The sequence below is a fragment of the Gorilla gorilla genome, chromosome 18, assembly GCF_029281585.2.
Source record: "Gorilla gorilla gorilla isolate KB3781 chromosome 18, NHGRI_mGorGor1-v2.1_pri, whole genome shotgun sequence".
NCBI classification, from domain to species: domain Eukaryota; kingdom Metazoa; phylum Chordata; class Mammalia; order Primates; family Hominidae; genus Gorilla; species Gorilla gorilla.
Window position 1 is genome coordinate 111879689 of NC_073242.2, and position 12171 is coordinate 111891859.

General features: G+C 41.5%; 1 protein-coding gene across 3 annotated transcripts in view; it reads left to right on the forward strand.

Moving 5' to 3' along the window:
- The window catches only part of GAN (gigaxonin), a 75693-nt gene that overhangs the window by 50043 nt on the left and 13479 nt on the right, over window positions 1-12171 (forward strand). For all 3 annotated transcript variants that reach the window (XM_031002548.3, XM_055366751.2, XM_055366750.2), the window contains 2 exons: window positions 41-169; window positions 12004-12113. In XM_031002548.3, the coding sequence (XP_030858408.1) occupies window positions 41-169; window positions 12004-12113 (239 nt within the window). The remainder of the gene's footprint in view (window positions 1-40; window positions 170-12003; window positions 12114-12171) is intronic.

Consider the following 12171-nt stretch of genomic DNA (forward strand, 5'->3'; position numbering starts at 1 on the left):
TGTACAGCTTGTGCCTGATACGCTGTGTGTGGCCTTTCAGGTTTGGAGCGGTGGCCTGTGGAGTTGCTATGGAGCTGTATGTGTTTGGGGGAGTCCGAAGTCGTGAGGACGCCCAGGGTAGCGAGATGGTAACTTGCAAGTCCGAGTTCTACCATGATGAGTTTAAAAGGTAACTAAGAATGGTTTCACATAGCTACTGCAACTTTTTCTTTGTGCTTTCAGTCGTATTTTATAGCTTTGTTTAGTTTTGTTTTCAGTCACTTTATTAAATTATGGATTTAGGAGATAACGTCTCATGCATACTAGATATTTATTCAGTGACTTCACAAGTGCTAGTAACTTAAAATGTCTCTAAATAGAAAATATCTCTAATATGTAGATCAGATCTTGACACTTAGTTGCTTAAAATCATTTATTGGCTCCCTATAGCTTTTAGGAAAAAGTTTAAAACTCCTTAACTTGTTGGGCATGGTGGCTCACACCTGTAATCTCAACATTTAGGGAGGTAGAAACTGAAGATTGCTTGAGCCCAGGAGTTAGAGATTTGCCTGGGCCACATAACAAGACCCTGTTCTCCAAAGAAAAATAAATAAACTCCTTAACTTAGCAGATATAGCCTTTTGTGATATGGCCTTTGCTTTTTCTGCTACTGACCCAGATACTTTATACCGAGCCACTTTCCCCTGCAAACGTGTGATTGTCTCAGCTCTGTTCGTATTGCTGCTACTTGCCTAAAAGCTCCCTTCCCGCTGTCCATCCAGTTAGCTTGGCCTTTTTCAAAACTGCTTAGTTATCAAAACCTAGAGAAAGCCTTCTCATGCCTCCTAGTCTGATTTTTCATCCCTTCATCTATGATTCCATGCACTCCAGACAAGTCTCTGGGGTTGTAGCTGTTAACTGCAAGCAACTTCAGGGCAAGGTCCACCTTCGTCAGCTCTGTATCCTGGCTTCCAGCATCCTACCTGTCTGTATCAGATGCTTAGTAAAATGTTGATTAAGTGGCTGAGGCTTGATTTCCGAGATTCTTAAAACCTCTGACAAGTGCCACGTATGTCTTGTAGGGTAGATAACATCCTTCTCGACGTCTTCTCTCTTTCCTCACACATTTTATTGTTGTAACCACTGAGCAGTGTTTTTATTGCAGTAATATGTTTAAATCCTAAGGGGAAATTGCTATGCTAAACGTAATTTTATTAGAGTAGTTCAGTGATGTTACCAGAAGAGGGTGCCATAACATAATGTTTAATTTCATGCTGTTTTAGATTAGGGCACGCAGTGAGCAGTTACAAAGATGCTGCAAATGCATGTAAATGCTGCCTAACATGTACTTTAAATTTAGGGTATTTGCGTAGCCTTTTTTTTCAATTACAGGAATAGACTATCTTAGGAAAATTTATTAGAGAGCAGTTTAGAGGATACTTGCTGTGGTAGGGGCAGATTTTCAGACTTCTCTACATTTTTCCTTCTTTGATACATGACTGGGAGGGCTGATTGCCCAAGGGATGAAGTCTTTTTTTTTTTTCTTTCTTTCTTTTTTGGAGACAGTCTCGCTCTGTCGCCCGGGCTAGAGTGCAGTGGCGTGATCTCGGCTTACTGCACCATCTGCCTCCCGGGTTCAAGCGATTCTTCCACCTCGGCCTCCCAAGTAGCTGGGACTACAGGCGCATGCCACCATGCCTGGCTAATTTTTGTATTTTTAGTAGAGACAGGGTTTCACTATGTTTTCCAGGTTGGTCTCGAACTCCTGACGTAATGATCCACCCGCCTCAGCCTCTCGAAGTGCTGGGATTACAGGCATGAGCCACCGCACCTGGCCTATCAGGTTGTTACGTATTTGTACTGGATAAGCTTTTAATGTAACTATCACTTGCTTTAAGTTCATAATAATTAAACGTAAGACTGTTGTTCCTTCTTTGCTATTTAAAAGCACTTCTCGCCAGGTGCACTGGCTCCAGGCTATAATCCCAACACTTTGGGAGGCCGATGCGGGCAGATCACTTGAGGCCAGGAGTTCAAAACCAGCCTGGCCAACATGGTGAAACCCTGTCTCTACTAAAAGTACAAAAAAAAAAATTAGCCAGGCATAGTGGCACGCGTCTGTAGTCCTGGCTGCTCAGAAGGCTGAGGCATGAGAATTGGTTGAACCCAGGAGGTGGAGGGTGCAGTGAGCCGAGATTGTGTCACTGCACTCCAGCCTGGGCAACAAAGCGAGACCCTGTCTCTAAATAAATAAAAGCACTTCCAAATAAAATTCATGTATATTCAGTTCCTTATTTCTAAGCTCTCTGATGTTTGTAAATAGAATGAAGAAAGCTGTTAATTTATCTTACCAATATAAGATTCTAACATGTTTAGATAACATTAAACACACATATAACACCAAATGCCATGTATTTAATCTTCAAAACAGCACTCTGAAGTGCATGTAGGTACTGTTACTATTCCTATTTTCCATATGAGGAAAGGGTGAGCGGTGTGCCCACAGACACACAAGGAGCAAGAAGCTGAGGTGGGATCTGAACTCAGTCAGGCGTTCTGGCCCCAGAGTACACCTTTTCAACTACCACGCTAGATTGACTTAAAAATACAGGCTTTCCTATAACTATCGATAGAACAAAATAACATGTAGGAGTAGTTTATTTCTTAAAAGATCAGACGCAAATGTGTTATATTGGCATAGTGTGGAAACTGTAGTTGCCGGATGAGCAGTCCATATTCGATTGGAGACCATGTCGATTGTTTTTAAGTAATCTCTTGTCTTTCCTGTCTTTGTTCCCTATTTTTAGGTTAAAACTTTCTGGGAAAAAAGCCATATCTTATTCTTTTCTGTTTTTCTGAATAAAAGCAAAACTGCTTGAAAGGAAAGCAAAGAAATTGCCATAAAGTATTACCAAGCCAGAGCAACAGCTTCATATACCCAGAATGACGGTTTCTCTATTTCTGTTCCTTGTGTCCCTATTCTGTTAGTAACACTACTATCCTCCCAGTCATCCATGTTCAAAAAAGGGTCATCTTGGCTGGCACAGTGGCTGACACCTATAGTCCCAGAACTCTGGGAGACCCAGGTGGTAGGATCCCTTGAGCCCAGGAGTTCAAGACAACCCTGAGTAACATAGTGAGACCTTGTCTCTATGAATTTTGAAAAAATTCAAAAATGAGCTGAACGTGGTAGTCCACGCCTGTGGTCCCAGCTACTTGGAAGGCTGAGGCAGAAGGATCACTTGAGCCTGGGAAGTGGTGGAAGCTGCAGTAGACCATGATCGTGCCACTACACTCCAACCTGAGTGCCAGAGCAAGACCCTGTCTCAGAAAAGGGAATCATCTTGAATTCTGTCTTGTACTTTGCAACTCATCAGTTGCCAGGTCTGGTCCTTTTTTCAATCTTGGTAGCATTTTTCATATTTCCCACCTTCCCTGCCCCGCTGTTACCCTCACAGTTATTCCTGCATCTGTGTAGTGTCATTAGCCTCTGGCCAGCCTTGCCAGTGCAGTTACTTATTTGTGGTTTTGAAAGAAGAACCTGACAAAAATTAGCCAGGCATAGTGGCACACACCTTTTTGCTCAGAGTTTTTGATTGCCCTTCTCAAAATTCTTGACTGTTTCCCATTGCTTACTAAACAAAGGTAATAGTTCTTAGCCACCTACTCAGGGTTCTCCATGATTTGAGGTTAAGAAAAAGTTTCACCCTTTTTTAGTATCTTTCTTTCACATGTCGTATACTCCAGCTCACTTTTTAAACCCTCTTGTGTTTTACTGCCTCCGTGCATTCGCTTAGCCTAGATGCCCCTCTACTTTAATTTTTTACAGTATATAAGTTATACTAACTGTTCTTTGAAGTTGAGATCTGTCAGTTTCCTCTTTTGATTCCTGAATATATAACTAGAATAGACATACTTGACAACTGGCAAAATCACCATACTGGTTCTCTGACACATGGATTGGGGGCCACCATGACAACAAGGGCTAAGTGGAAGTCCCTGGAACTTTGCTTCCCTACCAAAATAGAAAACCAGAAGCAATACTGCATCCTGGGTGAATCTGCAAAAATTATGCCACCATCAAAGAGTAGAAAATGCAGGAGAGGCGATGCCTATCACATCCCCACTTAATTCACCTAGAAAAAATAGAAAAGTAAAATGGATCTCGGAAAATCTTGGAAAATTTTCATTTCAAACATTATGTTATCAATTTAAAAATGTTTGTGTAGCTTGTTTTTAGGTTTTCCTTTTACTTTGGGTTTCTTTTACTCTTTTCTAGCTTCTTTAGGTAGAATTCTAGATTACTCATGGTAGACCTTTTGCTTTTTTTTGAGACGGAGTCTCGCTCTGTTGCCCAGGCTGGAGTGCAGTGGCTTGATCTCGGCTCACTGCAAGCTCCACCTTCCGGGTTCACACCATTCTCCTGCCTCAGCCTGCTGAGTAGCTGGGACTACAGGCGTCCGCCACCGCGCCCAGCTAATTTTTAGTAGAGACAGGGTTTCACTGTGGTCTCGATCTCCTGACCTCGTGATCTGCCCGCCTCGGCCTCCCAAAGTGCTGGGATTACAGGCATGAGCCACCGCGCCCAGCTGATCTTTTGCTTTTTTAATGCACACAGAGAAAGTTTTCATAAACTTAATCAGGTGATCATACTGATCCCAAATTCTTTCCCAGACGTAATATCCTCACACAAATGTTGTATCTTTATGAGGCACAGTTCCCAGCCTTAGTATGGCAGCCGTTGACATAGCTAATGTATTTTCTTCATACCAATTTGCAAGGGTCACCAGAAGCAGTTTGCTTTTACTTGTCAGGGGCAACAGTATGCCTCCACAGCCTTGCCTCAGGGCTGTGTCAACTAATATATAATGGGCTAATGTCGGCTGTATATTAGTCCACAGAGATTTTAATCATCATGATGTTCCACAAAACATCTCACTGGTCTACCCCACTGACCACATTGTGCTGTTTGTATCTTATGGTTAGGAAGAAACAGGTACTTTCAGATGCCTTTGTAAGACGTGTGAACTAGAGGATAAGAGATGAACCCCACCCCCAACCACATCTATTTCAGTCATGGTCCAGTCAAGAGGCAAAAACCACACCAGTCTTTTGAACAGGGAAAATGTAATATATGTAATTACCACTAGTAAGAGACAGCTGCTAAAAGTGGGAAAAGAGGACTCTGAAAACTGTAGAAATAGCTAATGTAGGAAGCACAGCTGCTACCTTTAGGGCAGAGGGAAAACACCCAAGGAAGGAATAAATCAGGAAGTATTTTCCCCATCTCACAGGGCTGAGATTCATCCCGTTGGAAGTGTGTGTGCTGAGGCCACTGGAGAGCAGAGCACCAGGGTGCCAGGGGCCAGAGAAACAAGCTGGAGAGTGTGCACCCCTGGTCTCCTGCATGCTGGTAGGTGCAAGCGCAGGAGGAGTGAGAGGAAGGCAGCCGACAGCGGCATAGTGGCCGTTTGGCCCCCGGCCTTGCCAGTCTGCACCCTCTGTGAACAAAAGACCAGCTTCTACCCTGGGTTCATTTCTCCCTAGTGTTTTCTGTTTCATTGATTCCTACACTCATCTATATTACTTCCATCCTTTTACTTACTTTGGGTTTCTTTTACTCTTTTCTAGCTTCTTCAGGTAGAATTCTAGATTACTTGTGGTAGATCTTTTGCTTTTCTAAGGCACACAGTGAAAGCCTTCAACTTTCCACAGAGCACCACTCTAGCTGGACATGCTGATATGTTTTATTTTCATGACCATTCAGTCTGCAGTATCATTTTTCCTTCTTCAGATTGGATGGTTTCTGTTGCTGTGTCTTGTTTGCTGCTGTTTTCCTTTGTTATTTCCATCCAGTGAATTTTTTATTTCAAATTTATGTTATTTATTTATGTTAGTAATTCTAAAATGTTTGTGTACTTTGTTTTTAGGTTTTTAAATTTTCTATGCTGAAATTTCCTATCTTTCCATCACAAGCATATTTTCCTTTCCCTTACTGAGCATCACTGTGGTAGTTGTGTTCAAGTCCTTGCCTGTTAATTCCAGTATCTGAGTCATCTCAAGAGTTGGCATCTATTGATTGTTTGCTCCCTTGAGAAATGGGTTCTCATTTTTCTGGCTCTTCTTTTGTTGAGGAATTCTGGACTGAATCCTGGATATGGTTACTATTATGTTGTTGAAGCTTTGAATTTTCTTATATTGCTTTAGACTGTTGCTCTGAGTTTTAGTCAGCAATTGACTTAGTTAGACTTAAATTGCAAGCTGTGCCACTTGCCATGGGTGGCAGCTGAAATCTCAGTCCAGTCCTCGAAGCCTCGGTCATAAGCATACATGGTTCCAGGGTTAGTTGAAGACTTGAGATGAGTGGATGCGCACAAATTGAGGGGTGCTTCTCTACCTCTCTTCTTTCTCAGGTTCTCCACCACACTTTGGAGATCCTGGTTGCCCCAAGACCCCTTTTCCTGATTGCTGAGTCCTGTAGCCAGAAAGATGGCCATATTTTCTCTAGGGGTTTAGCTACCCAGAGCTGCCCCCGTGAGGCTGCCTTCAGAGAAAGCTACCAAGAAACAGGAAACTTAGACCATATGGGTTGCTTGCTCAATTAACTTTCCATTTCTTTCCAGAATCTACCTGCTTTTCTTCAGTTTCCAGAGCGCTCAGTTAGTTGTAGTTTGTCCAGAGTTTACAGCTGACACTTGCAGCAACTGAGGAGCCAGTTTGTTAAGAGTTACTTCTGCCATACTGGAAGCAGACGCCTCACTACAGCTCTCTTTTTCTTTCCTCCTCTCCTTTCTCCTCAATTGATTGCCCTCTTTTCCTCTATAGCTCTCTTCCTCTCTCCTTTCCTGTCATTCGCCTTCTACTTCCCTGTCTCTGAAGTTCACTGTTGTAATCCATGCTGTATTTTAAAGCTTCAGACTCAGGGCAGTCTTAATTCTGAGTTACCAGAGGGTGCATCATTATAGCCCCCACGTACTGACAAGCCCGTTTGAAAACATTATAACTGAAGACATGATATTGCCTTGTTCATTGCAAAAATTACTATCGTTTAATGATACCTTGTAAGTACTAGAAACTATGCAAAATACTTTACATTGATATTCATTTCATCCTCACAACAGTCATTTGAGGTTGGTGATGGTATCTGGTATCTCCCTTGACAGATGAGGAAGCAGGCTAGGATAGCTAAATTGTTCAGGGTCGGTGAGATGATAAATGACTTGTAAAACCTCATGGCCTTTTATACCTGTTTTATAAGCAGCAACACCTGAAGATGTGATTCAATTAAATTTTCAAATTAGTTCTGTTTCATTTGAAGCGTTGTCTTTACCTAAAATAGATCACCTACGCGTATTTTTCTGAAACCCAGGAACTGAATCATTGATGTGCTTGGGACAAAACCTGGTAGATCATCTATGTAGTCCAGTTTCTTAGGTTAATACAATCATTCCGGGGATGAACTATGTTGGTTGGTTTCATTCAGAATCTGGGAAGAACTTAAATGCTGAGATGTAGTTATTTATGTTTAGGCCTAAAGACGTGAAATGTGAATAAACCAGTATTGTAGTTTGATGTTTTTCAAACATTATCTTTCAAAGGTGTGTTTAGGGCCTCCATTTTCACTTTCAGCACAAGCTTTTAGATTTTTCCCTTTTCCATTTTATTGGAGGCATTTGGGAGGCAGGGGCCAAAATCTGTATCCCAGTCCCAGCAGACTACCTGACACCCATCAACATTCAGATGTTAGTTGAATCAAATGTAGATGAACGGCTTTAGAAACATGGTGCTTAGCTTTGTTTCTGAGTTGTTCTGTGGTCATTAGACTTTTGTGTTTATTGGAATTCAAAATGTGGAAGCCACCTGCTTTAGAAGAGTCTAGGAAGAGTATTCATTGAAATAAAAGTGGTGTTCTTCAGGAAATAATTGTACATTTCTCTTTGACATTGAGATGCCCTGGCTGCTTCACAGCATAGAGTAGGGATGATGAAGTGATGACCATATGACTGTGTGCTCCAGTTAGGGTAGGCCTGGACCTTGGTAACTCTTAAGACCATTTAGATGCATTCCCAAGGTCCTCCTGAAGTCCACTGTGACCTGGCTATGCCTGTTAGCTATTAACAGACAATTGTTCATTTACATTACCCTGAGGGAACATTATTATTACATAGCAGGGTCTAGATTTACTCTTTAAGAAAAAGAAATAAAAAACTTTTATTTTGGAATAATATTGTAGACTTGTAGAAAAGTTGCAGAAATAGTTAAAGAGTTCCCATTTCCATAAGCCATTCAATCAGCTCCTAGTGTTAACATCTTACATGACTGTAGTACAAGCATCAAAACCAGGATATTTATGTTGTCCAAAATTATTAAGTAAACTACAGACTTACTGGAGTTTCACCAGCTTTTACTCTAATGTCTTTTTTCTCGGTTTCCAGATCCAGTCCAGGATTCTACCTTGCATTCAGATACTGTGTTTGCTTAGACTCCTTTAATCTGTGATAGTTCTTCATTCTTTTTTTTGAGACAGAGTCTTGCTCTGTCAGCAGGCTGGAGTGCAATGGCACGATCTCAGCTCACTGCAACCTCCGCCTCCTGGGTTCAAGTGATTCTCCTGCCTCAGCCTCCCAAGTAGCTGGGACTACAGGCACATGCCACCATGCCCAGTAATTTTTGTATCTTTAGTAGAGATGAGGTTTCACCATGTTGGCCAGGATGGTCTTGATCTCTTGACGTCGTGATCCACCCACCTGGGCCTCCTAAAGTGCTGGGATTACAGGCGTGAGCCACTGCACTCAGCAGGTGGTTCATTCTTTCCTTGACTCTCATGACCTTCATCCTCTTGAAGGTTATTGGTTCGTTATTTTTTTGTAGGATCTCTTAATTTGGATTGATCTAATGATTTCTTGCAATTAGACTGAGGTTATGCAGTTTGCCAATACCACAGACGTCATATTACACACTTCTCTGCATCATATCAGGGAGAACACGTTGATGTGCCTTATTGCTGGTGACATTAACCTTGATGACTTAGTTAAGGTGGTATCTGTTAGATTTCTCCACTGGAAAGTTAACTGATTTTCTTGTTGTAATTATTAAATACCTTTGTGGAGGTCATTCGAGAATTTGCAAAACGATTTTCTCCTGAAACTCTCAAGCACTCATTTGAGCATCCACTGGTAGACCTAGCCTGCAGAAGTCATTACTGTGGTGTTTGCCTGGTGATGATTTTGTTTCCGTCATTCCTTCTGCATTTATTAATTGGAATTTTTCGGTAAAGGAAACCTGTCCCTTTTTCCTGTTAATGTTTTCCAATTATTTATAGTATATGGATTCATGGATATTTATTTTATTTCCTGAGTTATAAATCCAGCACCATCATTACTGATTTTCTTGCTCACATAGTTCCAGCCTCGGCTGTCAGTAGCTGCTTCACTGTGGCTTCCGTGTCCTTTGACACACCCCCATCCTTTTTTAAGCACTTCCTATCTGGCATGACAGGATGCCCCAGGCCCCTCTTCTATTTTCTCTTCCTCAGCTCTGGGATCAACCACTGCTTCTTAGAGCCTCAAATCCTTTTAGTGGTTATTAAATTGATTTTCAACAGAGGTGCCAAGGCAATTTAGTGGGGGAAGCAAAAGCCTTTAGCAAATGGTGCTGGAACAGCTAGCTATCTGTATGGAAGAAAGTGAACTGTGATTCATGTCAGACCCAAAAAATTAACTTGAAATGTATCATAGACCTAAATGTAAAAGATAAAACTGTAAAAGTTCCAGAAGAGAGCATAGGAGAAAAATCTTCGTATTGGGGTAGGCAAAGATTTTTTAGAATGACACAGAAACTGTGACTGTAAAAGAAGAAAAGGATATATTGGAAATCATCAAAATTAAAAACTTCTGTTCTTCAAAAGAGTCCATTAGGAAAATGAAAAGGCCACCTACATGCTGGGAAAAAATATTCATAATACATTTATCTAGCAAAGTATCTGTATCCACAGGATATAAAGAATCTGACAATTGAATAAGAAGAAGACAGTAAACCCAATTAAAAAAAAAATTTTAGAGACAGTCTTGCTGCGTCCTTTTTTTTTTTTTTAATTTATCTTTTTTTTTTTTTTTTGAGACAGGGTCTCACTTTTGCCCAGGCTGAAGTGCAGTGGCGTGATCTCAACTCACTGCAGCCTTGACCTCCTTGACTCAAGCAATCCTCCCACCTCAGCCTGAGTAGCTAGGACAGATGCCACCACATTTGGCTAATTTTTGTATTTTTTGTAAAGACAAGGTTTCGCCATGTTGCCCAGCTGGTCTTGAACTCGCGGGCTCAAGTGATTCACCTGCCTCAACCTCCCAAAGTATTGGGATTGCAGACTTGAGCCACCACACCTGGCCCCCAGTTTTAAAGTGAGCAAACCTTTAAACAGACATTTTATAAAAGAACATAAAATGGGGCTGGGTATGGTGGCTCACACCTGCAATCCCAGTACTTTAGGAGGCCAAGACAGAAGGATCACTTGAGCCCTGGAACCTGAGATCAGCCTGGGTAGCATGATGAGACCTCATCTCTATGGAAAAAAAAAAAAAAAAATTCATTAGCTGGGTGTGGTGGTGTGCACCTGTGGTCCCAACTATTTGGGAGGGTAGGGTGAGAGGATCGCTAGAGCCCAAGTGGTTGAGACTGCAGTGAGCTGTGATTGCACCACTGCACTCCAGCCTGGATGAGTGACAGAGTAAGACCCTGTCTCAAAAAAAAAAAAAAAAAAAATCCATAAAATGACCAATAAGCTCAGGCAAAGATGCTCAACATCATTGGTCTTCAGGTAAGTATACGCCATTAAAGTAGCCAAAATTAAAAATATAATACTCAGATCTCACAGTGATACTGAGCAGTTGGAATTCTCACGCATTGCTAATTGGAGTGCAAAATTATGGCACAACGCTTTGGAAAGCAGTGGGGCACTTTTTTTTTTCCAGTAAACAATAACCTTACCATATAGCCCAGCAATTTCATAAGTCCGCAAAAAAGACTTGCTCTCTAATGTTCCTGACAGCCTTATTCATAACAGCCAAAAACTGGAACGTCAACAGGTGAATGAATAACAAATTCTGGGGCTGGACTCTGTGGCTTACGCCTGTAATACAGCATTTTAGGATGCTGAGGTGGGCAGATCACCTGAGCCCAGGAGCTCAAGACCAGCCTGGGCAACATGGCAATATCCCATCTTTATACATACATATGTGTGTGTGTGTGTGTGTGTGTGTGTGTGTGTGTATGTGTGTATATACATATATGTGTATATGTATATGTATATACACACACATATACATATATGTGTATATGTATATGTATATACACACACATATACATATGTGTGTATATGTGTATATGTGTGTATATATGTATAAGTATGTATGTATGTATGTATATGTATATATACATACATATATGTGTGTATATGTGTGTGTATATATGTGTGTATATACATATGTGTGTATGTGTATATATATATATGCACACGCATACACACACACGCACAGGAATTAGCTGAATGTGATGGTGCACACCTGTAATCTCAGCTACTTGGAAGGCTGGGGTGGGAGGATCACCTGAACTGGTAGGTTGAGGCTGCAGTGAACCATAATTGCGCCACTGCACTCGGGAGGCCCTGTCTGAAAAACCAACAAATTCTGGTACATCCGTATGATGGAGTACTGCTTAGAAATAAACAGAAATGAATGACAGATGCAAACAACAGTGTGGCTGAATCTCAGAAACCTTGTGCTGAGCAGAAGCAGGTTGGAAAGCACATGCTGTTTATGACTCAATACATGTTTCATTCTAGCACAGACAAAACTCCTATCTGTAGCGACTGGCAGCATGTCGGTGGTTACCTGGCAGTGGAACGTGGGGTCGAGATTGGCACAGTGCCTGATACTGCTGATAACTCACCAAGCTTGCTGTGTCAGTCTTCCTAGATGTTGTTGTCATCCTTTTGATTTCCTTAATTTTGTGCATGGGCTTTGTTTTCAGGTGGATCTATCTTAACGACCAGAATTTATGCATCCCCGCCAGTTCCTCTTTTGTTTATGGAGCTGTACCTATAGGAGCCAGTATTTATGTTATTGGAGATCTTGATACAGGTAAGAGTGTTACAGTGATTTTCTTGGAACTGTTTCCTGGTGATTCTGGGTACATTTT